Source organism: Hydra vulgaris, chromosome 05, assembly GCF_038396675.1.
Source record: "Hydra vulgaris chromosome 05, alternate assembly HydraT2T_AEP".
In the NCBI taxonomy this organism is placed as follows: Eukaryota; Metazoa; Cnidaria; class Hydrozoa; order Anthoathecata; family Hydridae; genus Hydra; species Hydra vulgaris.
This window is the reverse complement of record NC_088924.1, coordinates 15,837,593-15,864,449: the sequence shown is the minus strand read 5'-3', so window position 1 is coordinate 15,864,449 and position 26,857 is coordinate 15,837,593. Positions and strand designations below refer to the sequence as shown.

Here is a 26,857-nt window from a genome sequence, read left to right as displayed (position 1 = left end):
CACAAAAAAAATTTTCTTTTTTTAAAAACAAACTGATTTATATTAGAAATCATTTAAACCACAAGCTTGTTACTTTTAATAAAATATCAGATCCGCCTCATCCCCATAGAAAAACTGAAAAAGAGATGCGCTTTTGAGTAGTTGCACTTAGTAGTGTATCAAGTACGTCCGAAATAAACATAATGCATAAACAAAATAACGAGATTTATAAAGATGTTTTTAAATAATATACCATAAATGAAATTAGCATGAAATGGTAAATATTTTAAATTCATACTGATGAAATTTCAATCTTAGTATATTGAATGAAAATAATTTTAAAGATTACCTATGGGGGATGTAATGTTATAAATACCAAATACTAATAGTTTGCAATATTTTATAAATTGTTTAGGGGATGTAATGTGCTAGAAATTTGCATAGAGAGGGTGTGATAGTTTAAGTAAAAATTTCAGCTTTTTTTTTCGATATATATAAAAATTGCGCAGAAAGGATGTGATATTTTAAATACCAAATACTAATAGTTTGCTATTTTTTATAAATCAACTGTGGGATGTATTCTAGAAGCCTGCATAGGGGGATGTGATATTTTAAGTCAGAATTTCAGCTTCTGATTACTTGAAATTAATAATTTGCAGTATTTTATAATTTACTTAGGGGGATGTAATATTCTAGAAGCATGCATAGGGAAGAAGGGGGGATTTAATATTTTAAGTAAAAATGTGAGCTTCATTTTGCAATATATATATAAATTACACAGAGGGGATATGATATTCTATATACCAGATACCAATACTTTGCAATATTGTATGAATTAACAGGTTGATTTAATATTCTAGAAGCTTAAATAAGAGGGATGTGATATTTGAAGCAAAAATTATAGCTACTTATTGAGATATATATAAAGATGACTGGGGGGGGGGGGTGTGATATTCCAGTTACCAAATACTAATAATTTGAAATATTTTAAAAAGTACCTAGGGGGATGTAATGTTCTAGAAGCCTGAGTAGGAAAGATGTGATATTTTAAAAAGAAATATCAGCTTCTTTTTTGTGATCTGACATAGATTTATTGGTTATTAGGGGTTAAGTAAAAGAAAAACAAAATCTCATTGAACAGCTGGGTAATGCCATTGTAAAATTAGAGACAGATTTAAAAGTCATTGAAGTTAATTTAAGTTTTAGTCATTGTATATCTTGAAAGAAAGTTTTTATTTTTATTACAGTAAAGTAGTTTGACTGCGTTTGTATTTTTTAACAAAGTTTTTAACTGCATTGCTTTAACCATAAAAAAAAAAGATTGGTATCAGTAATACTTGTACAAAAAAAAAAAAAAAAAAGTAGTCAATTATTATTCAGAAGCCTGAAATGTATAATGTAAGGCTATGTTACCTATTATATTCTATTTCATGTGCATATAGCTGTTATATATTTGTTGATAAGTTGATCTAGATTATTTTTTTATTTGTTTTTGAAAAGATTTGAACAAGTTTTTGGAAAAAAATATATATACTTTTGTGCCAAATATTGAAAGGAGTAACTTTTTTTATTATTCTGCACTATAGAAATTATTATTTAGAAATAAGGTAAAACACTTGCTCACCATTGTGTTCTTATTGTTGCTACTTGCTTTCTAAAAAGATTTTTATTATTTTAGTTTTTTTTTTTTTTTTAGATTATTCACCTCCCCAAGGCCTGAGGGGGGCCACTACAGTCGAGGAGGCTACTAATTTTTTTTTTTTTTTTTTAATTTTTTTAATTTTTTTTTAATTTTTTTTTTTTAGTTGTTATTCGTGGTGCAACCCTCTCTCAACTCTTTAACTCCGAAACACAAACCTTGCCGAGCAAGGCCGCTGCGCGGAGAAACTAAGTTGAGCGCGGTACTTTCAGGGACGTGGTGGGAGTCGAACTCCGAACCTCTCACTTACAAAGCGAGCGCTCTTACCACTACACCACTACCGCATATTACAATTACAATTGTTCTTACCACTCGCTTTTACCACAACACCATTACCGCATATTACAGTTACAATTGTTAAATTTTTTCCAGTTATAATGCGAACATCTGAGTTTTTTTAGGCATGATTTTCGAACTTTCAAAGAATTAATTTTTGGTCTTTATGTTTTTAGTGACTAAGTGTCAAGGAAAATAAATGCACAATATATAATCATAGTGGAATGATTTTAAGTATATCTTGTGGCTAAATATCAGTTAAATAGTTGTCAAAATATCTTCTAAAAAATATTTCTATTTATATTTTTCTACAAAATATTTAAACAATATTCTTTTCTAGTTTTTTTCTTCAAAAAGGATAAAAGCAAAGTATTATTTTAATATATATAAATAATATTTAGTAAAAAAAGTTAAAAATTTGTTTTAGTGAAAATTGTCATCTTATGCTTTTCTTGGCAAAAAATCGTTTCTGCTTAGATTACTTAAAATCAATGATAGCAAAAAAAAGATGTTCAAGAGTTTAACAGCAGCTAGAAGTAACTGAACATGTGCAGCCTTTTTACAGGTATTTGTTATACTTAATTGTTTTATTTAATACGCATTTGATAAAATGTTGTTATTTTTGTGTTATTTTTAATGGAAAGTTGCAGCATGGGATCAACCTCCGGTGTTGGCTAAAGCAAATTGTTAAATAAAAACAGCCTAATTAACAAAGTTTTGACCTATGGTTACTAAAAGTAAATTAAAGTATTGACTAGTTAATCATTACACTTATAGAGAAAGATAAAATTATCAAAGAGCTATAAAAAAAAGGATATGTGAACTTGAAACAAAAATTAGCGAAAATTTAATACAAGATAACAACCTCAATACTCCTAATGTGCAGAATATTTAAAGCAAAATGATTTCAGGCAACAAGGGTATCATAACAAGTAAATATTAAGCAGCTATTGTTGCAGCAGTTATAAAAAACATCATAGAAATGATAAGCCACAAGAACAATAGTATAATAAATGGAATTTAAATATAAAAAGTGACTAAAAAGCATCCCTTTTAATTATAAGTAGTCTTATAACTTGCAGAGTCTAAGGAAAAAAAATGACTTGATTAAAAAAACAAGGAAACTAAACACTGACCAATACAAATATGTTGAACTCCACTCAGTGACAACAGTTATTATCATTTTAGCAAAAGTAAAAATTCTAAAAAAATCATTTGCCAAGAATTTTTATTAATAAAAAATCAATAAAGATAATTTAATAAAGATATATAACAAAAATAAAAGAATTTATGACAAATCTTAAAAAGAAAAAAAAGCGAACTCAAATACGTAATTGACAACAATATTAAACTCATATACTACATTAATGCTAATAATGAAAATAAAAAAATACTACTGCAGTATAAGGGATCAACAAGTGAAAAAAATTTATATATTAAAAAATGATAAAAATGATCTTTTGGAAACCAATAATTTTTCAAATCTGCTAAACAATAAAAATACAAACCCTACTAATAATACCACTATTTATGACACTTTACAACTTGAACAACAATTATTTAATCAACCATATGTCATTATTAATGACCTATTGTTTTGTTAGGTGATGCAAAGCTAATTGAAAAAATATTTTTTTCAATGAAATTAATATACGATTCAATGTAAATGACAACTCCACTAACTAAGAAACTATTTTAAGTTTAACATCATAGATTTTTTAAACACTCCATCACCAAGAAAAGTGAAATACATATCAAAAACTAAATTACGTATAGATTATCCTTTTGATTACACCAAAACTAAAGATTTATCAACCTTCAAAATGCTTAAAAAAAAAAAGATTTACTACTCAAACATCAATATGTCTTTATTTTTCAACAAATTATTCAGTACATTTAAATCTAATTCTGGTTGAGAATTAATTGATTCTTATAACTTTATTAACAATCAATTTTTGGAAACTCAAAATATCTAATAAGATTAACAATAAGTTGAATTTCTCATTTCATCCAATTAATAAATATGAATCTGTTGATACAATTAAATATTTAAAAGAAAAAAGTTTACTGTGGTTAGCTGTTCTAAGAAGAAAAGTAGCTGTGGTTATTCAAATATTCCAACTAAAATTGTTTAAAAAAAAAACATTAAATTGATTACTAATCCATTTTTCAACAAAAGTTATTTTCAACAAAAAAAATTGACAGCAATATCAAACTCAGATATGACATAAATGTTAATAATGAAAAGATGGTGCTACAGCATAAGGAATCAACCAGTGAAAGAAATTTTACATATAGAAACAAGCATCATTTCAACTAAATTTTGAACAGTTAGTATTATGCCACTTTAACCACAAAAAGATGAAATTCAAAAGGCAATAATTATAGAAGTATTACTATAAAATCTCCATTAGGGAAGGTGTTTGAACAAATAATTGCCAAAATAATCACTACATACTTTAAGCAAAATAATTAACTAAAAAATAAACATAGCACGGTTTCAGATTCAATCACTCATGTGAAACTGTGTTGCGTGATCTCATTTTAAGAATAAAGGTGAAAAAATTTTAAAAAACTCTTTGCTCTATTATTATTTATTAATTACAGAAAAACTTTTTGACTTCATAGATTCCTAATTACTGATATTGAAACTAAAGCATTTTGGTTTTTGCACAGATGCTTTGAACTTAACAAGCAACTTTTTACAATTAAAGAATGTTTAAAAAAGTTGATGATGCACAATCTAACAAGGGGAATATTGGTTTGCCATAGGGTACATTTTAGAACCTCTACTTTTTTTAGTTTTTATCAATAATATTCCTGATTTTTAATTCTATATAAATCAACATTATTCACATATAATGAGAGTTTTTACTATTATGGCCAGTGGTACAAATATTAACCAACTATTAAGGAAGACTCAATCAGCATTTAATAAATTTGCTGAATGCTGCTATGTTAATAAACTGGACATTGGTATAAAACAAAAACAATGATATTAACAAGCAATCATACAATGAAAGCAAAGTTGCCAACATCTATTATGATATGATATGACATTATAATAGGGCATTATAAGTATTTATCTGGAATAACTTTAAAATATCTGTATGGCTCATATTTTTTTACTCAATTATCTTCTATAGTTTCTTTTTCAATGAACACAATCTACAAGAAACTTCACCCCTCATGTACTTGTTCACAATCTACAAGAGACTTCCCCACTCTAACATGCACTTGTACACAATCTACAAAAGACTTCACCCCTCATGCACTTGTACACCATCTACATCACCCCTTATGCACTTGTACACCATCTATCACTTGTACACCATCTGCACTTTTTTTTTTGAATTTTTCTGGTTTATCACAAAGAAAGTTTCTTTGTGATAAACCAGAAGTTTTCACAAAGTAACTTTGTGAAAAGCACTATTATTGTTTATTGATTGTCTCAATTGATTTAAACCTTGTTTATCAAATGTAACAGCTGGTCTGCCTGCTCCTGGTTGTTGATTTCCATCAATTCCATCTTCATAAAATTGATTATATCATAAATGGTTGATTTTCTTGCTTCTTCAGATACAAAATGATCAACTGTGTACTTCTTTTCTTCATTTATATCAATTTCATGAAACTTCTACACATGTTTTCCTAAGAGCTCTTTTTCAGACATGGTTTATAATTGAAACTTTTAAAATAATTTAGAAAGATAAGTATGATTTTCGTAATGCATTAAAGTTTATCAATAAAAACCGCATGGTTGGTCCACCTGCAAGAAATGACCTAATTATTTCAAAACAAAGTCATTCCAGATAATTACTTTTCACCCTTTATTGTTATGGTTGCAAAATAATTAGAAGTTTCTAGTTGCTTTCAATTAGTAATGCAACATTTTGTGTGTTTGTGTGTGTGTGTGTGTGTTAAATTGTTTTTGTTTTATTATTTTTTGTTGTATTTGTATTTTAATTTGTATTTATTATTATACATTTGTGAATAATAATATTAACAATATATATAGTTCTTATTTTTATAAGTTTTAAAAACTGAACTCAAAGATCAACTTTTAAATATTTAATTATGTTTATATAAAAGTAATTGAGTAATTACTATATTCATATAAAAGACTATAAAATTGCAAAACTGCAGAAACAAAAATTTTAAAATTTCACAACTTCAGAAGTATATGAAATCTATATTAATAAATTACATGCTAACTTTTCTTATCAATTATTCATATTTTTTTCAAATAACTTATTAAAATTTTATATCATATGTCAATAGAGTTTCTAATAGGTTGTAGCTAAGGTAATTACTGCTTGTCTGTATCATTTGTTTAAAAAGTTAAAAAAAAAAATCAATTAATAAAAAGAAAAATCAAATAAATATTAGTTTTTATTTATTTTTTTACCTTTTTTATTTTTTATGCTGCATTGATGTTTATTTCCACCCTTTCAATTACAATAAAAATTAAGCGGAACAATTAATAATATTTATTCATTATAAAAATAAGAAAATTATATAATGCAGTATGAGTATATCTAGATGGGCTACAGTGCATCTAAAAATAGTGTTGTCTTTGTTCCTCCAAGTAGATCTGGATCAACTTACTTAAAAGCGCATATTTCAAACTCTGAACTGTTAAAAAAAAAGAGTTCTTTATCTATTAAATCTTCAGAAAACCATAGTTCTAACAAAACATTTGATTTGACAAGTAATGTCTTATCATATGAAGAAGCATCTAAACTTCAAGCAAACACCATAGAAGAAATGTGGTCTATAGTTAAAAAAACATCAGATAGAGAAGCCATCATTGTCGAACCTTTGAAAAGTCGTAAAGGTTGGCGTACTATTAGAATATTTGTGTCAAGTACATTTAAAGATTTTCATCAAGAAAGAGAGGTTCTTGTAAAAGAGGCATGCAACTTTTTATTATTGTTAAAATAAAATAAAAAGTTTATTGAAAGAAATAAAAACATGCAAGTAACTAGCAAAACAAATTAAATTAAATTATTTTTTAAAAAAACTACAAAAATAAAACTATACAACACAGATTTGTGTTTTTGTTATTAAGAGTTTTTTAATTGTTTTTTGCTTTTTTTGTTATTTTTATTTTTTTTGTGTTATGTGCATTTAAGAATACATTTATTGACTGGTGGATTTTTGGATAACTACAGTGAGTATTGACTGATTTTAGAATTAGAAGTACTTCAATTTTTAAATAAATAAGTTTACTACTTTACATACTAAAGGTTTTGGAGAGTCTATTGATTTAAAAAAATATCTTTTAAGTTTTTAAAGTATTATATATATATATATATATATATATATATATATATATATATATATATATATAAACACATATTTACAAATGGATATTTTATATAAATATTTTAGAAGCAATGTATCATATGAGAAAATTAAGTTTAAATATATATTATTTTAAACTTATGTAGGTGTTTCCTGATCTTCGACTTTGGTGCGAACAGAGAAAACTTCGACTTGTAGAATGTGATCTTCGCTGGGTAATGATTAATAGTAATATAAATTTTTTTCAATCTTAGAAGTACAAGTTTGAATAAAATTTTTAATTCATTTTAAGGGTGTTCCAAAAGATTCTACAACAGAAGAAACTATTAAAATATGTCTCAGCGAACTCGATCGTTGTTATGAAGATAATGTTGCACCTTTCTTTTTGAACTTAGTTGGGTAAGTATTTCATTTGTTATATTTATTTAATATGTACTATATTTATTTCAAAACTTTGTTATAATTGTTAAAATAAAGATGTTATAAAATTTTTTTATGTTTTGTTTAAAGTTTGTTTCAAATTTAACACTGCATATTTTAAATAGAAAAATTTAAAAGTTTTTAGTATTTAGAACATAAGTATAAAAATATATATTTATATGATGTAATATGTATAATATGTATATATATATATATATATATATATATATATATATATATATATATATATATATATATATATATATATATATATATATATATATATATATATATATATATATGTATATATATATATGTATATATATACATATATATATATATATATATATATATATATATATATATATATATATATATATATATATACATGTATGTGTATATATATATTTATAAGTGCAATAATTACCTGTATTTTATATATATATATATATATATATATATATATATATACATACAGCATGGAAAATATCTGACAGTCAATGATTAACAACTGCCTAAAATGACTAAAATTGCTATTTTGATCTCCCAAAATAAAAAAAAAGCAGGGTTTTGAAAAACAAGGTTTGACAAATAGTCAAGATGAAATTTAAAAAATGAAAATAAATCTTTGTATTTATTTTCTCATAAATTTTTTTTCAAATTGCAATAAATGAATTAATTATAGATAAATTTAATTGCATGCTTGCTCTTTTTTTATTTATACTACTGCAGCCATTTTTCAAAATGCCTTAAGATGCTTTTTACATTGTGCGTTAGCTGTGCACAAGAGTTAATAACATTATTCAGTGACAGATCCAGCATTTTATGATCTTTGAGATAGCTAACTTTCAGACATAGAGCCAACTCCAAACATTTATATATTTATACTTATATCAAATAATGAGGGTTTGCAAAAAATTGCGATTATTGGAGGCTGGGAACAAAAAAGCTCCAAAATTTTTGCTACACCTGCCCCAAACGTGAGAGCAACAAGTTGATGAAATATTTTTTGTACTATTCTCCAATCATTGCAATTTTTGCAAACCCTCATTATTTGATATAAGTATAAATATATAAATGTTTGGAGTTAGCTCCATGTCTGGAAGTTAGCTATCTCAAAGATTAAAAAATGCTGGATCCGCCACTGTTATTGATAACTAATTAACATTAGTAGTAATGAGCAGAGAAATAAGATGTGCAATTATTTTTCTTTAACGTTGTTAACTTTAAAGATTGAAATTCTTATTTTGTTACTATTTGAAATTGTTGTATGTAACTAAGAAATTTTATCTCATAGCTTTTCGCGACATTTGCAAAATCATTGCAAGTAATTAGTTATTCTTAAATAAATTAAAAATTATCAATAGGGCATTTGCACTTTTTTTTTCTATCAACAAGAAATCAGACGATCAGACGCATATATTTGAAAATATATTTTTAGTAAAAACTTCGTTTTATGTAACATAAGTAACTGTTGTAGTAGCATGTCAATTTGAGATTTTAATTATTTTTTTTTTCTAAAGTCTCATTGATTTTTCATCTCTAAAGAGGACATCATGTGCATGTTTTATTTTTTTTAATTAAAGTACTTCTTGTGTAATGTATTCAGCTTTTGAATCAATGTGTTATCTGATTGAAGGGGAAATTCAGTTTGCAACAAACCTATTATGTTGCTTATACACTTAATGCCATTCACCTTTTCCTCATTTCCTTGTCTTTTTTTACTGAATAAGCAAGTATTAAAGGTTTTTTTTAGTATTTTAGAATAAACTTGATACTTTGTAATATATTCAAATCAAATTTCTTTATCTTCTTTTTATTTTCTTTATTCTTTATCTTCCATTTAACTTTTCAATATAATTTTATCAATATTTATTAATTATTCTGAAATGGCACTCAATCCTTTGAAAATATAAGATAAATCTAAAATGTTTACTTCAGAATTTTGCAATATGCATTGATGTTAACTTAAAATCATCAATATATTCTTTTACCTACTTTTAAAAAGAATAAAATAAGTTGTAAGTAAGCAAACAAAAGCATACTTTGTTTGTAAATGGTTAAGTGTGTTAGCTTGTTTAACATTAAATGAATACTTGCTTTTTTTTGTTAAATGAGCATTAAATGTTTGTTTTTTTGTCATACTTTTTGCAAAATCTTTTTTAAATTTTTAAATTGTAATTAATTAAAGCTTCACTTGTAAAAAGTCCTTCAAAATACAAATTTTTTATTAGAGAACGAGCTGGTTGGATTCCGAAGTTTGAAGATGTCTCATTAAATTTAGCAACTCAGTATGGATGGGTGTATGGGCTATCAGTTACAGAAATGGAAATTGTACATGGTGCAATCAGGAAACTTAACCCTAATGGTAAAATCAATGTTAACAAATCAAAAATTAGGTTGCAAAACTTATTTAATTGAAAAGGCAAAACAAAATTTGAAAGTATAATGTGCTACAACTTCAAGATGAACTAGTTAATACATTGAAGACAAATAATTAACAATTATTTTCTGCCTTATCTTAGTTACTTACCTTTCCAATTAGTTTTTTTTTAATTTTTTTTTTACCTTATCTTACTAATCAGCCTTTTACTATCTTATTAATCTTATCTTACTAATCAGCCTCTATTTCATTTTTGATTGTAAATTAATTGCAAATCTCATTGCAGTTTAAACTCAAAGAAACTTGAAAGTTTGAAAATTGAAGCGCAATCGAGTTTAATTGAAACTCAAAAAAATATTTATTTTAACTGCTTTTATTTATTTCAATCTTGTTAATATCTCTTGTTTATATTTTATTGATTTATTACTATTGATGATTGGCGGCTTAGTAATTCTTAGTGATTCCTCTATTCTTCAAATTATCATTTACTATTGAACTATTAAACAATTCCTGGTCCTCAAAGTTTCAGTTTAAAAATACCGTGAACTCTGTTTTTATGGAAAATGCAAATTAATGAATGAAAAAAAAATATATATAAAAAAGACAATAAACTTACAACTACAAAAGTATTAAATAACAGTAGCATACTTATAACATTTATAATTTTTGTTTGCTTAAACAACAATCAATCCACGTTTTAAAATAATTTAAATAAATTAATTGTGTTATATTCTTAAGAGAATGTCACCATTAAATATAGTCAAATTTGAAATCAAGAGTCACTAAAATTTGGGAAATAATACAAATATTATATTCTAAATTTTAGGTGAAGTAGTTATGCATCTAGTAAAAATACAATAAGTATATAAATAATATTATTGACTTCAGAAACTTTTACACACACATACTTTTAAAAACTTTTTAAAAGGTTTTTAAAATTAATATGAATATTTTTATGTTTACTTTTTAAAATATTCCATTATATTATATTTTTTGTTTTTCTAATTTTATTTGATGGTTGTTTTATTTTTTCATTTTACTGTTTGTTTTATTTTTCAATTATTATTTGATGATTTTGTATGAATAAACTATTGAACTTTTTTTATTAAAGATCAATTGATAAATATATTTTATTGAATATCAATTATTAAACTTAATAATAACAGAGTTTTTAGATTTAATAAACTGAAAAATTGAAGATCATACATTTTTTTCTAGATATCTCATTTGCAATCTAGATATCTCATTTGCAATCTTGCACATCTTTGTAAATCTCTTATTCTTGTAAGACTGTTTTGGTTTTTTGAATTCAAAAATTTTAAATAAAAGTTTTCGATTACTTCATTGAATTCCAAATTAACTCTGTTGCTTAAAGTTGATTGCTTCTTATTCTTACCACCTGACTTTGACCTGACATCTGAAACACATCTGCATTTGCACAAATCTACACAATTCATGTGTATAAACGTTTACGCATAATCTGCACAAAAATCTCCACAGATTTAATAGTCACAATATCAGCTACTGCTGCTACGTCATGGTATCAGCTACTGCTGCTAACCAGTACTATTTGCTAGCAGTAGTAGCTGTCATCTTTTTTAGGTGCAATTCATACTTTTTTAATCCAACAATTTGTTAACCTTAAAAATAACTGATAGATAAATTTGATGTTTTGCTGGTAAATAAGTTTTATGTTTAAAAGTGTTCAAGTTTTTTATTCTCTACTGTTTACAATGTTAATCGTGATATATTTAGTAAGTTAAAATAATGAAAGACTTTAACAAAAAAAAGAAACCCCTTTCTCTTTTTGTTTTGTTTAACGTTACTTTCCTTTTATATATGTTCAAATTTTTTACAAACTATAATTTTTAAATAACTTAAGTTATCATAAAGTGACAGTAAAGTTTTTAAAATTCCAATTTTTTAAAATCTTCAAATCTGATCTCCAAAGTTGTCAATTGTAGTTTTAATTTCTGTTTTTTTTTTTTTTTTTTTTTTTTTTTTTTGATGTAATTACTACATATTTTAATAAACTTATGCATTTACTGCTTTTTTTCAGCTTTATTTTTACTTCGTGAGCCTGGTAGTCTTGTTGGAATTCCTGATGACATCAAGAAAGACTTTCAAGATACTTCAGAGCTATGTGTTGAAAAGTTAAAAGCTCTTAAAAATGTCATCATTGATACATTTGAGGCAATTTTATATTTATTCATTCTTATATTTATTTTTAGTTATAATGACAATGACGAATTTTATTTAATACAACCTTTACATATACAAATTATTATATTAAAAAATGAACAATAAATTTCTTCAATAACAAAAAGTTTCTTCTAGTTTATTATAAGTGTTTTTATTTAGATTTATAAGGTTTTAAGCATTGTCAAACAACTTGAAGCTGATTTTATTCTTTTAAATAAACAAGCTTGATTCTTTTTTTAACAATTCTATTTTTTCATTATTTCAATGCAAATATGACCATATCTACTTAGTATCTTATCTAATAAAGATGAATTCATTGGATAATATTGGTATTAACTATTTTTCTGAGTGAGTTTTTGTTTCCTAGGAAACCCATATATACAAGTATCAAGTTAATGGTAAATACAGTGATGGTGTAGTGGAATTTGAAGGTTTAAGTGGTAATTCACCCTTTTCACAGACTGTAAGTATAACTTTTGTAGTTTCTAATAGTTGTTACATGTTTCAAAATTGCTGTTCATAATATAAAATAATAAATTAAGTTTGTAGTTTCTAATAGTTGTTACATGTTTCAAAATTGCTGTTAATAATATAAAATAATAAATTAAGTTGAATTGCTAACATTTGATTTTTCTCTCAACTGTTTTTTATTTTTATTTTTTTTATTTTTTAACTTTAATTATTTTTATTTAATAAAAACCATTTTTATTTAATAAACTCTTTTAGTTTTGGAGTTTCTAATTTGATTACTCCTTATTTACATTGTTTAAATTTTTTTTTGGTGCATTTATTTTTATTTGCAATAATATTTTTGGTGCATTTTGGTTGCTTTTGGTGCAAAAAACTTAAAAATAAAAGTTGTTTTATAACAATAATATAATGGCCTTGAAATTTTTAAAATAAAAATATTTTAGGGTAATGTTTTTTTGAAAACAAAAAATTAACAATTAAAATATTTATTTTTGCTTAATGAGAAAAACTATTTCTATACAGCTACCAATTTACTAACAAGTTCAGTAAATTGGTAGCTGTAAGTTCAGTAAACTTGTTAGTGACTTGTTATCAGTGACTGTGGTTAGTGACTGTTGTTAGTGATAAACAACAAATTTATTTTGCTGTTTTTTTAAAATAATTTAATTTTATCTAACGTCAACAAAAAACATACCAGAAAGTATTGGGAAATAAAAATACACATTTAAGTTCCTGATTTTAAATTCTTCTAAACATTAAATTCTTAATTTTTCAATTCTTGTTAAATTCCATAATAATTAAGAGATAAATAAAAAGAATATATAAATTTTTTATTTATATTTATAGAATATACTTATCCTCGAATTTAATATAAATTTTTTATTTATATTTATAGAATATACTTATCCTCGAATTTAATATAAATTTTTTATTTATATTTATAGAATATACTTATCCTCGAATTTAATATAAATTTTTTTTTTACATCTTCATTATACAAAGTTGTTGAAGTCAAAAAGAAATTTTAAAACAAAAACAAATAAACATTTTAACGCAAAATTGAACTTCAAAAAATATTAAACAAATGATATGATTTATTTATTTAAATAATATGTATTTTAAATTGAATTATTTGAAATGATTTACTAAATTTGTTTTTTTGTTTAATGATTTAAAAATTTTTTAACTTTAACAATTTGTTAAAAATAAAAATATTTTAAAACAACTTTAGTTATTAATTTTATTCAATTGTTTTAGGGGGAAAAAAAACATAGTTAAGCTCACCCATAAATGTTAATACTACCACCACACACCTTAGCAGCCAATCTATGCACTCAAATACTGCAACCACAAACCCTAACAGTAAATGTATGCACTCAAGCCACTCTCTATTTTTATTTTAATCTTGACATCATTGACTGACATCATCATGAGACATTAATTAAAATGAGACACTGACATCATCATGAGACATAAATTAAAATTAGTTTGAATAAAAAAAATTTTTTACAGCCAATCTATGCACTCAAATAATGCCACGATAAACCCTAACAGACAATGTATACACTTAGCCACTATCTATTTTTATTTTAATCTTTTTTTTTTTTTTTTTATAATAATTCACCTCCCCAAAGCCGAGAAGGCCACTACAGATGAGGAGGCTACTTGTGGTTATCACCCTCTCTCAACTCTATAACTCCGAAACACGAACCTTGACGAACAAAGCCGCTGCGCGGAGAAACAAGTTTAGCGCGGTACTACCAGGGACGTGGTGGGAATCGAACTCGGAACCTCTCGCTTATGAAGCGAGCGCTCTACCACTACACCGCTACCGCATCTGACATCGTTATCATGAGAAATTAATTAAAATTAGTTTGAATAAAAAAAATTTTTAATCCTAAAAATTATAACAAGTATATTCATATTTATATTAAATAATTTAAAATTTAAATGTTTTGATTATTTACTTTTATGTTGCTGGTATATCTTATTACTTTATCTTATTAGGTGTTTGATTTCTTTCAAAAACGAATTGAGGTATTATATCCTTTGGATCCTAGTCCAAAAGACCCACTTCAAGTTCAAAAGGAAGAACATGAGGTTTTGATATAATAAATACATCAATACTTTTAATATTATATATTTGTATAGTAAACAAATGATAATTTAAAATTTTGTGACAGTACTTAAAACTGAAAAGTTTAAATTGTCAGTTCTCATTTTTAAAGTTTAAATTAGGGTTAGTATAACCAATATGGAAATCTACTTCCAACCTGATGCAGACTCTATATTTAAAATACTTAGAGCATATTCTCATTTTAGGTTTAACCCTATGTTGAAGCTGGTTGGGCTTTAGTTAGGCAGAAAATTTTTTAATATATTATTTATAAATAAACAAACTAAATGACTATAAAAGCAAAAATAATGATTAAAGTTCACTTTATTTTTGTTTTCAAGTTTTTTGATATACTATTCTATCATTGGTCATATTTTTTAGACATTTTTGGATAGTCGGTCTCAGTGTGTGCTTGGTAGAGACAAGCTTATTTTGCAAGTATACTTTTTTTCTGTTTTAATAAGATAACAATATGTTTTGATTGTATTAGTTTTGATTTTTTCTAAGGTTAAAACTCCATATAAAGTAGTAATAAACGATCCCCACCACATCCTTGGTAGCATCACGCTCACCTTGTTTCTCTGTGCACCGGCCTTGTTCATCAAGGTTTGTGTTTCAGAGTTAAAGATTTGAGAGATGGGTTGTAACCACAACAAAGCAGCCTTCTGAGCTTTAGTGGCCATCTCAGTTTTGGGGAGGGGAATAACATTGAAAAAAAAAAAAGTTACAACACTTTATTTATTACTTATATATTTTTATATATTATTTTATCTTTTTTAAATAAACAAAAACGTATTAACCTTTTTGTCTATTTAGATAGAAAATTATTTACAACATGACAATAGTAGATCACCTCTGCTTGTTATTGGAACAGCTGGTGCTGGAAAGTCTGCTGTGATGGCAAAATGTGCAAGTAATGCTGTACAAATGACTGATAAGAATGAAATTTTAGTGCCTGTGTAAGTTTGAACTCAACTTATTGCTTTAGATTTCTGACTAAGGAATGTAAAACATTGTAAAAAATATTTTCTCAATCAAAATCATTGACCAATCAAAATCGTCTTAGGCTTTTAGTTGTTTTGGTAGCTATTTAGTTGTGTTTTTTTTTTTTACTTAAATTTTTCTCATAAATTTCCTTAATTCCGATACTCTTTAATTCCGGATTTGAAAAAGCTTAAAACCAGAAAAATTTAAAACTTCGAAAAGACTTACTTCAAATTAATAGACTGTCTGTCCAAATCAAAATTCTCAGTTGATGTATGTACATTTTATCCATAAATAATTCATTTGTACATTTACTCTATCCCTAAATAGTTTAATTGGCAAACAGATCTAAGTATATACTTGGATATATATCTAAGTTGTTAACTATCTTTTTACAGAGGTTTCACAAAATGGAAGATTTTTTATCACTTTGTTGGTGCAACACATGGCTCAACTGATCTTGCATTTTTTTTACAACGTTTAACAAAAGAAGTAAAACCTGACTTAAAAGAAACAGTTAGTAATATTGAAACACTAATGCAGTTAACTAACAGTTTGCTAACAAATCCAAATACAGAACCTATTATTTTATTCATTGATGCTGTTAATCAGGTGATTGTTCTGCTTGCAAATTTAGAATTTATTGATCATTGCAAAATTAGAACTTATTGATCATTGAGATTACTCTTTTCAACTTAATTATTTTTAACTTGAAAAATTTTGTTTGTTTGTTTCCTTGGCAGTTAGATGAAGACAAGCAGCAGTTTCTTAGTAGATGGCTTCCTGATTGTTTATCACCAACAGTTCGTGTTGTTGTTTCTATGATTGAAGGGACACCAAGTCATCAAATGCTGCGCTCCTTTAATCCATCTCCTATTGAAGTGGTGTGTGGTCCACTTGATATGGAATCAAGAAAGGTTATTTGATTGTAATACTTTTTATGTAGAACTTCAATTACAAAATGATAGTTGTGTATGTTATATATGATAAATGTTTTTTATTGTAAATATAAATGGGTTGATGTTGTAAAATACAGTATTTTAGTACTATTGTTATATTATTTATGTATATTTAATATATTAATAATAATTATTATTCTAATCTTGTACGAAAGTGTATATATATATATATATATATATATATATATATATATATATATATATATATATATATATATATATATATATATATATATACATACATATATATATATATATGTATATATATACATATATATATATATATATATGTATATATATATATATATATATATATATATATATATATATATATATATATATATATATATATATACACATATATATATACATACTCATATATATTATTTGATTGACTGCCCCAACCAAACCTTCAGTTGATGTGGCGGCACTTACTTGTAGCAGCAGACTATAAGATAGTCGATGTAGCAACACTCCCTTGTTTTAGAATAAAAAAACAAAATCATTTAGAACGTTTTTATTTAAAAAAAAAACATTCTGAGTTCAAAACATTCCAGTTTCTTAATTCGCGTTTTTGTGGTTTTTTAAAAAAACAATAAATTTAATTAGTTTCCTCAATTAAATTAGTGCGTTTTGTTATTATCTAACCTTAATTTTGTCAAATTAGATGTCATAGAGTAGCTAAGTGCTCTTTTTTACCAGAAACAGTAAGTTTAAGACCTTTACTATAGGAATATATATATATATATATATATATATATATATATATATATATATATATATATATATATTCCTATATACATATATATATGATTGGCACCAGGTCAGCAATAAAATTTGATATAAAGTTTTTACCATAAAACAAAGAAACATGGTCGGCCATCTTTTGTCAACCTCAAACACTTTTGGCTTGGCAGATAGATCAGCATTGCCAAATGCTGACCCTAATTTATATATATTAATGCATATATACATATAAAAGTAAGATGAAAAAAAACAACTTTTTTGTGGTACTTAAAGTTTCATGCCATTTGCGGCGCTCATCAGCCATATATTTAAATAAGGAAAATGTATTTATTGATCTATTTTGTTATTTAACTTATTTATTGATCTATTTTGTTAATTAATTTATTTATTGATCTATTTTGTGATTATTTCACTATATATTGATCACTCTCAAATCGAAAAAAATTGATAATTATTACATAATCAAAAAACAATATATATGTATATATATATATATATATATATATATATATATATATATATATATATATATATATATATATATATATATATATATATATATATATATGTATATATACATGTATATAGAATTGCATAGAATATACAATATATTGCATAGAATTGCATTTTTTACATTTATATTATTTGTTTATAGCAATAATGTATATAAAATTTTATACCTTTTTAGGAAATTGTTTCAAGCTTATTAGCAGTTTACAACAAGAAGCTGCATAGTACTGAACTAGAAACACTTTGCCAGAAAAAAGGCTCAAGCAATCCTTTATGGTTAACATTAGCTTGTGAAGAATTGCGGGTTTTTGGCACATTTGAATTATTAAAAGATAAAATTATTAGTTTGCCAGATGATTTGATTAAGTAAGGATTGTTGTGAGAATTTTTGGTTTTTTTTTTTTTAGAAAAGTTTTGTAATAAAATAATATTTGTTTTTCTTAAGGAAATAAATTATCAAAAGAAAATTAAAAAGATATATGAATTATGATTAAATATGAGTTTTTTAATTCTTTTAATCAGCTTAGAGACAGAAGTGTTTACTCGTTTTGAATCAGAAACTGGTGGTGTGCTAATGAGAGCTACTCTTTGTTTGTTAGAAGTCTCCAGACATGGTTTGTTAGAAACTGAGTTATTAGCACTACTTGGTAATTCAAGTAATATACAATACACAGAGTATATTGAGGTTAAACATATTTATTATATTTTTTTATTTAGTTTTTTTCAATATTTATTAATTTATTTATAGTCTTTAAAAATAGAAAGAAAGTTGTAGTAAAGTTATAAGTAGAAGTCTTTTAATTATTTTTTATTTTTGGTTGTACATGCTTGTGGTTTGTTGTATATACTTGTGGTTTGTTGTATATACTTGTGGTTTGTTGTATATACTTGTGGTTTGTTGTATATACTTGTGGTTTGTTGTATATACTTGTGGTTTGTTGTATATACTTGCGGTTTGTTGTATATACTTGTGGTTTGTTGTATATACTTGTGGTTTGTTGTTTATACTTGCGGTTTGTTGTATATATTTGTGGTTTGTTGTACATACTTGTGGTTTGTTGTACACGTTTGTGGTTTGTTGTACACACTTGTGGTTTGTTGCACACACTTGTTGTTTGTTGTACATACTGTAATTTATTTTCATGCCTGTATTTTAAAATTAACTTATTCGTTTGCAGTGCAGACATCCTGATGCTGGAAAGCTCTTCCTCATTTTTATTTCTATTGCTAAACATTATGTTGCTATCATTAAAGAGAACAAATCTTTAATTCATCATATACATACGTCCTATTTTTTAACAATAACAAAGTTTGGATAAAAATTAATTTAATGTCATAGCATTTGATTGGAATTTTCCTTTTTTTTTCCTGAAATTTTCTAGTTTTACAACAAGTTTGATATTAGGCTGTATAAAGGGAATATTTTGACTATAGGCTGCATTTTTATAAATGCAGATATTCAAAATTAACAACATTAGTATTTCTACTCAATTGTAATTGTTAATTACTTTGATATTACTTTTTTTTCATTTGCGTCTATTCCAGTCATAACTGTAGATGCAAAGAAAAAAATGTTATCACTAAAATAAGAATACTTTTCTTTAATTTAATTAACTTACATTTTCCATCACACCACAAGTTTTTCAACAGATATATTATCAAAATAAGTTACAGCCAAATATTTGATCCATTATTAATTCACAAAATCAAAGTAAATAGTAAATCAGTTGCTATGTTGATTTCTTCCTTAAGTGTAAAATTTCAATATTATGTGAAATGAAAAATTTATTACTTACATTAATATACTTTAATTCTTTATCAAAAAAAAATTAAAGTGAAAAATTATTTAAGTAGAGACAAAAAACGAGATTGATGTTTGACAAAGTTATAGCTATATGTCCAAAATGTTTAGGTTAAAAGTCAAAAAGTTGTGAGGTTAAGCAAAACCAAGACCATTGTTTAATAAATCAACTTCATTAGGTTGTAAAGTATTTAAAGATAATTTGAAAAATATTTTGTGTTTAAATGAAAGACTAATAGATTTTTAGAGGGAGTGTAGTTTTATTTTCTTTTTTAAATTAAATTTTATTTTAAGACATTAACATTACTTAAGTATAAAGATGATAAGCAGAGGAAAAGAAAAACAAAAGTTTAGGCATAAGTTAAAAAATGGCAAAATGTCTTTAATTTTAAAACCATGGTAACCATGTTAAAATTAAACATGGTATAATTAATTTTTGTTAACTTTAATAACTCATTTTCAAATAATTTATTTTTGTTTTATGCAAAGCATTTTTGACCAATTGCTTTTTAATTAAGATTGTAACATAGTTTGCATGTGGTATGTTTAATCTAATATATTTTAGATGAATTTTTAATAATTTGCAGTTTTTGTATGCCATTATAATTGTTTGTCTTGTTATTTTTGATATGTTCTCATTTTTTTTAAACATACACAGTTAATTGTTTGTTTTTTTATGTTTTTTTTGTTAGTTTTGTTAATTTGTTAATTTTTTATTATGCATGTATTGTTTTAGCAGTGTAGTGGTAGAGCACTCTCATCATAACCAAGAAGTTTTAAGTTTAATCCTCAGCGGCCTTGTGTCTTAAGGCTTGTGTTTCTGAGTTGAAGAGTTGAGAGAGGGTCGCAACAACAATAAAGTAGCCTCCTCAAATGCAGTGGCTCTCTTGGTCTTGAGGAGGTGAACAACATTAAAAAAAACAATTACAACATTTTTTTTTCATTTTTTAAAAGAATTTTTAGCTTAAATTTTGAATTTAGGATTTTAAGGAAAAAATAATTTAGGATAGTTTAATTATATAAAGATAAAGATTTAATAGCCTATAATTTTGATATTATTTTTATCTAAGATGTTACAAAAGCTATTTTAGTTTAGTTTAGTTAGTTAAATTTATGATCAGTTTGTCTGACATTAAACTGGTAAGATTCTATAAGATAAAACCTATAAGATTCTCAGACAAATTTTTTAGGCAAATAAGTTTTGTAGCTGTAAAGTAGGAAACTTATTTAGGAGTTGTCTATACCATTATGAGTGAAAAACTTTGAAATATCATCTCACTTTAGTGTAGCAAAGGTAAAAGGAGCTTATTAAACTTGGATAGTAGTATTTCTAATGATGGTGTCAGGATAAAAATACTTGATTTCCTGAACTGTATAAAACAAGTTAATACTTGGAAAGGCTCGGAAACTAGTACAAATCTGCTCTAAAACCAAGTTAGTAGAGTTTAAATTTCAGGTAGGACAAGCCTAAACATGTGCTGTCTGAAAAAGACTTGCCAGAAAGGTGGCAGTGATAAGATTATTGGATACAATGATTGTTAGTACAAATTCTTCTGTGTTGTATACAATGAGGTGTTGGTATTTCAGTAACAAAAAAATGGATAATCATGTAGTTAAAAGAAGAGAGTGAATGAGAGAGTGATGGTATTAAGATTAACGAATCTGATTAGATTAAGATGAAAAGATTAGATTAAGATACCTTAAATCTAGTTTCAGCAAAAACAAGAGAAGAAATGGAAGAATTTTCACATTGTTCTTGATAATGACTTGACAAATGTTTGAGAAAATGAGAGACTGATTGAATGTGGAGAAATGAGTGAGCATGTTGGTGTAGCTCTGATGGTATTGAGAGCATATGTAATAAAAAGGGGTTTGATCTAAGAAATATTTAAGGGAAAGTTTTGTTTTCTATCTTGCTTTCTTAATCAGAAAGAAAATGGATGAGTAACATAAATGTAATACAAGGTGAAGCTTGTATTACAAAGCCTGATTTAGTTACATGAAGTATAAATAAATATATAAATAATAACAATATAAATATTTTATGATAACATGAAATTAAAAAAAGACCTTTGTTAGTGCAGACTTTAGAAATTAAAAGAAGGCAATCATTTTGTAATATTCAGGTAAATGTAGAAATCAGATCAGAAAGAAATGCAGAAAGTATGTGGAAAATGTAAAGGAATACTTTCTTGAGGTTTTTGATAAAGTATATGAAAAAAAAGTCCTTATAGACATATTGGTCCTTAAAGAAACATATTGGTGGGTAGAAGAAGTTGGTTATAGCTTATATTATATAGAGTTATAGAAGTTAATGTTACAAGTTATAAAACTTTTTTCCACTTGTTTTAATATTTAACACTAAAAGTCAATAAACATTTAAATATAACTTTAACATTAATTTTAAAATTAAAATTAATATTATAAGTCTAAAAGATATTAAAAAAATCTCTAGTACTGCTTGGCCTAAAGCAAATAAATCATATGCTTAGCCCTATCTTTCGAGCTAAAGGTAATGAGATGCTAGATTTTTAGGACACAATATTTATATTGTTCCATGTGGTAAAGATAGCGTCAGCTCCAATCTTTGCTTGACTTAATCTTAGCTTCGAACTATTTTCAGTTTTTCTGCTAAGTTTTCCTTTAAGTTTATGAATCTATTGTTGTTATTGATATGACCTAAGTGATAAAAACATTATGAAAAGTTTCCTGCGTTTATTTTTTCATTAATTTAACTGAAAGTTTGATCTTTACTGCTTTTTTACATTAAATTATTTTATAATTTTAACTACCACTAATCCTATAATTAAACAGTTTCTTAAAAATGTGACATTAAAAAATACACAAATTGCACAGTTGCTTGCTACTGCTGTTGTTGGGGTGAATTTTTTGAAATATATTGAAAAATATATTAGAAAAGTATTGTTGACTAGTGTAAAAAATTAAAGGCATTTTTACAATTAGTTTTTACTAAAAATACATAAAGATAAATATTATTTTAGGGAAAAGAAAATGAAGTGTTGGATACCCCTGTAGAAAATATCTTATCAGTCATGCCATTAGAGATAACAAAAGTTGAACATCTAGCTGATATATTTTCGAACAATAAAAAAGATACATGTGATGTTAAAGAAATAGAAGATGGAATAAATAACAATAAAAGTACTATAAATGTTTCTTAAATTAAGTATTTATTTGATTTTAAGTTTTGTTGTTATTGTTGTTGGTTATTGAAAATATACATATTTTTTAAATCAAGCTCAAATCAGAAGGCAAAAAGGCAAGCAAGTAAATTTTTTGCCTGCAAGAGATTGGGCTATTATCTATCGAAATTTAAAACCATTACTGCGACCATGTGGTGATCTTGGAGAAGGACGACTAGACTTTTATCACCGTTCTCTGAGTAAAGCTGTTCGAAAAAAGTACCTTGTTTAGTTTAAACAAAAACGTAATAAACTTTCAAGTTTGTTAATGTTTGAAATTGCGTATAGTATTTTCTTACTTTTTTTTGTTATAAAGGTATTTTCAAGGCAGTGAGGGTTTCACAAAGCATGTTTACAATTATTGGCATGGTGTCCTAGCTAACTACTTTGAGAATGTTGACGATATGGATAGAAAAGCAGAGGTAATAAATGAAAAAAAAATGACTTTTATGTTAGAAATAATAAATTCAATAAAATCTAAAAAAAAATAATAATACTGAAAAAAAATTAAATGTTATAAATATTATTAAATATTATTATAAATTTTCAACCTAAAAGCTATTAAACCTAAATTTTTTTGTATTTTTTTTAAACGTAAAATTTTTATGTTTTATTAAAACCAATAAATCTTTTGGTTCAAAATCTTAATAATTTTAAAGGAGTTGCCTTATCATTTGGAGAAACTTTCAGATACTAATAGATTGGTTCAATGTTTGTTGGAATGGCCATTATTTAATCGTTTGTATGATGAGGAATTTAGTATAGATCTACTTCGATTTTGGCAAAAGGTTTGCAAACTATTTATTTTTTACAACAAAAATAAATAATTATAAGTACTGTTTATTTTCAGTTTTTATACTGAAAATAAATTTTTATACAGAAAAGTCATTGTTTTTAAAATGTTACAATTTTTTAGGCGGGTGGTTACTCTGTTGCTGCAATGATGTACAAAGAATCTCTAGAATTACTTAAAGATCAACAAAATAATCTTACTTGTTTAGGGGATCAACTGGAAAAAGTTGCAATTTTTTTGTAAGCTTTTCTCATTACTTCTTAATATATATATATATATATATATATATATATATATATATATATATATATATATATATATATATATATATATATATATATATATATATATATACACACACACGCACACACAAAACCTTTAAAGAAATCTATTTGCAAATCATAATTTACCTACAAACTCCAAGGATGGATTTACAGGGCCCATAGGAAAACTTTTATCAGAGTTCGTTAAAAACAGCAATAGTTTGTGAGCCCAACTATCGATGTGTCGTATTTAAAGTTTATTGTTATTAAATGGTATTTGCGTTTTTTAGAAAGTAATTTTAATGAACGAAGTCATTAGTGAACAATGTTTTCTTACGACTTCGTTTTTGATTTGACTTATTCTTTAAGGGTTCAAGCTGGTCAGTACAAAGAAGCAATCCTAATTTTAGAAGAAAGGGTTGAGTTAGAAGAAAACCAACTTGGTTTAAGACCTGATGAGTTAGCTGATGTATATCAAATGATAGCAAAGTGTAAAAGTGAGGTTAGTACTGATAATTTTTCGCTTCTTTTGCCATTTTTAAAACTGTATTCAATTTAAATGGAAAGACTGAAACATTTTTTTTAAGTCAAAATGTTTTAAAAAAACAATTAAAATTCATCTAACAACCCCAACAAGAATAAAATGACGTTGTTATCTTGCGTTTACTTTATTTACACGTTTTATTTTGTTAAAATTCTTTGTTTTTATTGGATTCATTTTTGTTTATTCTGTTAACAACACAGATTAATTTTTATTATAAATATTTGTCGCATATTTACTCTCATATTTACAGCAAGTAAAAAATGTTGCTTACATCATGATGGCTCAACTAAATGATCATAAAGAAGTCGTTGAAATGTGTCATAAAAGTCAAATGTTTAGAAAAATGTTAGAGCCTTCAGATGAGCAAAAGGTGTTTTTTAATAGTACTAACAAAGCATAGTTTAATATAAAATGTTTTTATCTAAAAATGATGATGGTGGTGGTTGTAATGGTGGCGATTATGATGATGATGATGATGATGATGATGATGATGATGATGATGATGATGATGATGATGATGATGATGATGATGATGATGATGATGATGATGATGATGATGATGATGATGATGATGATGATGATGATGATGATGATGATGATGATGATGATGATGATGATGATGATGATGATGATGATGATGATGATGATGATGATGATGATATTTATATTATACTTTAGTTTAAATTGGCTGTGAATTATGTTTTGATGTGCCATCATTTAAGTATAATTGCCGACTTAATGAACGACAACAGTTACAGATTAGAAGCGTTTAACATCATCGATCAGGCTATAGAAGTTTTTACTGAGGTTGGACTTTGTTTAGTTGTCTTTTCAATGTTGTCCATAGCCTAGCAAAGTTCTATATTATATGTAAATAATTTATACAATATTAATATCTAAAGTCTTTTCTACGGAATTATAATTTTTGCTTTTATTGATTTTTCAGATAAATGATATTGGTCATATTGCTGAAGCAATTATGACAAAATCATTTATAAATCCTAGAGAACCTAAATATTACAAAGAAAAAAAAGAGGTTGGTTTTTTTTTTGTTCTATGTTTTGATGATATAACTCTTTTTGCGATATAAAAATCGAAGTACATCGTTTTTTATGAAGATTGGTCGTCTTTATATTTTTAATTTTGGACAATTTTATTTATTTAAATGTCAAGTTCACAAAATAAATTATATATATTTTTTTTACAGCAATTGATGAAGTCATTAGATCTTTGCTTGAAAGCATACGGTGAAACTCACATGCTATATACACGGTTATGTCTTAACATTGGAATTTTCTATGAAGATAACAAACAGTTGAACGAGGCTTACGATTATTTTGTTAAATGGGACAATGTTACAACCAAGGTAAACGGTTATATGTATACCCGTGAGCATCTGTATGTGTTTTGTATATAATAATGAGCAAGTTAGTTGCACAAAAACGCTATTACGATCATACATTACTTTATTTGATCTAAGTTAGCTAAAAACTTTTTTTTTTTTTTTTTCTTATTAGGTCCTAGGTCTAAATCACCCAAAATCTATCAGGTGTAAGGAAACGTTAGCGGAACCAGCGTATGTTGCTATTCGAGAAGAAAGAGAAAGACAAGCTGCTGGAATGGCATAAGTACAACACTATTCTTTTTTCAATGTTTCCTCTTCTCAACTACAAGTTCAGTTGTATTTCTTTTTATTTTTTGACTATTACCAATAATCGAAATGAAGTACTTAATACTTGAAAGAATATATTTACATATGTCTTCAAAGAACTTTTGTAATCAACATTCACGACGCAATAACATGACACCACGACACGATAACATGAAATGACACTAATTCTAACCTACAAAAAAAGTAGGCTTAGTTCATTTTTGTTGTCATTAGTTATTTTCTTTATTATCAATTATTATTTATTGTTGGCATTAATATTATTGTTGGTGGGATTAAGGCTTCGGCCAGACTAGAACAATTTTCGTCAATTGTTGCGGCCTTGGAATAATTGGGACTCAAAGATGATTATAGCGCCAACATTGCTCATCTAATTAAGCTCCCATACGTTTCTTGAATTTGTTAAGATAAACGTTTAGGGTATTAAAATATGTATTGGGGCTTAGAGAGACATTCTGCATCACATTTTGACAAATTTCATTATTTGAAATTTGCCAAAATCATTCAGTTTTGTGATTACCAAGAAAGTTT

The 26,857-nt window shown here is 25.6% G+C and overlaps 1 protein-coding gene across 3 annotated transcripts; it reads left to right on the top strand.

Annotated features, from left to right (window-relative positions):
- Positions 1-116: 116 nt before the first annotated feature.
- On the top strand, positions 117-26,424 carry LOC136071888 (nephrocystin-3-like). Of its 3 annotated transcripts, XM_065797508.1 has the most exons (25): positions 117-256; positions 2,382-2,519; positions 7,408-7,476; positions 7,554-7,660; positions 9,916-10,049; positions 12,124-12,257; positions 12,634-12,729; positions 14,745-14,837; positions 15,235-15,291; positions 15,670-15,812; positions 16,236-16,449; positions 16,581-16,754; positions 18,232-18,419; positions 18,576-18,738; positions 22,857-23,016; positions 23,114-23,276; positions 23,374-23,479; positions 23,717-23,845; positions 23,974-24,089; positions 24,483-24,615; positions 24,908-25,027; positions 25,336-25,464; positions 25,604-25,693; positions 25,865-26,023; positions 26,175-26,424. In XM_065797508.1, exons 5-25 carry the CDS (start codon positions 10,007-10,009, stop codon positions 26,283-26,285), a joined length of 2,721 nt encoding a protein of 906 aa, XP_065653580.1. In that variant the 5' UTR covers positions 117-256; positions 2,382-2,519; positions 7,408-7,476; positions 7,554-7,660; positions 9,916-10,006; the 3' UTR covers positions 26,286-26,424. The 3 variants fall into 3 exon arrangements, with proteins under 3 accessions (XP_065653580.1, XP_065653578.1, XP_065653579.1); XM_065797506.1 differs by lacking the exons at positions 117-256; positions 2,382-2,519 and adding an exon at positions 6,231-6,868; XM_065797507.1 differs by lacking the exons at positions 117-256; positions 2,382-2,519; positions 15,235-15,291 and adding an exon at positions 6,311-6,868.
- The last annotated feature ends 433 nt before the right edge of the window (positions 26,425-26,857 follow it).

Bases quoted from the DNA above. Each gene is read 5' to 3' on its own strand.
- LOC136071888 (XM_065797506.1), top strand. From the start codon at position 6,497: ATGGGCTACAGTGCATCTAAAAATAGTGTTGTCTTTGTTCCTCCAAGT. The intron at 18,739-22,856 runs GTTAAACATATT...ATATTATTTTAG, and splicing joins AATACACAGAGTATATTGAG to GGAAAAGAAAATGAAGTGTT. The intron at 23,277-23,373 runs GTACCTTGTTTA...TTTGTTATAAAG, and splicing joins AGTAAAGCTGTTCGAAAAAA to GTATTTTCAAGGCAGTGAGG.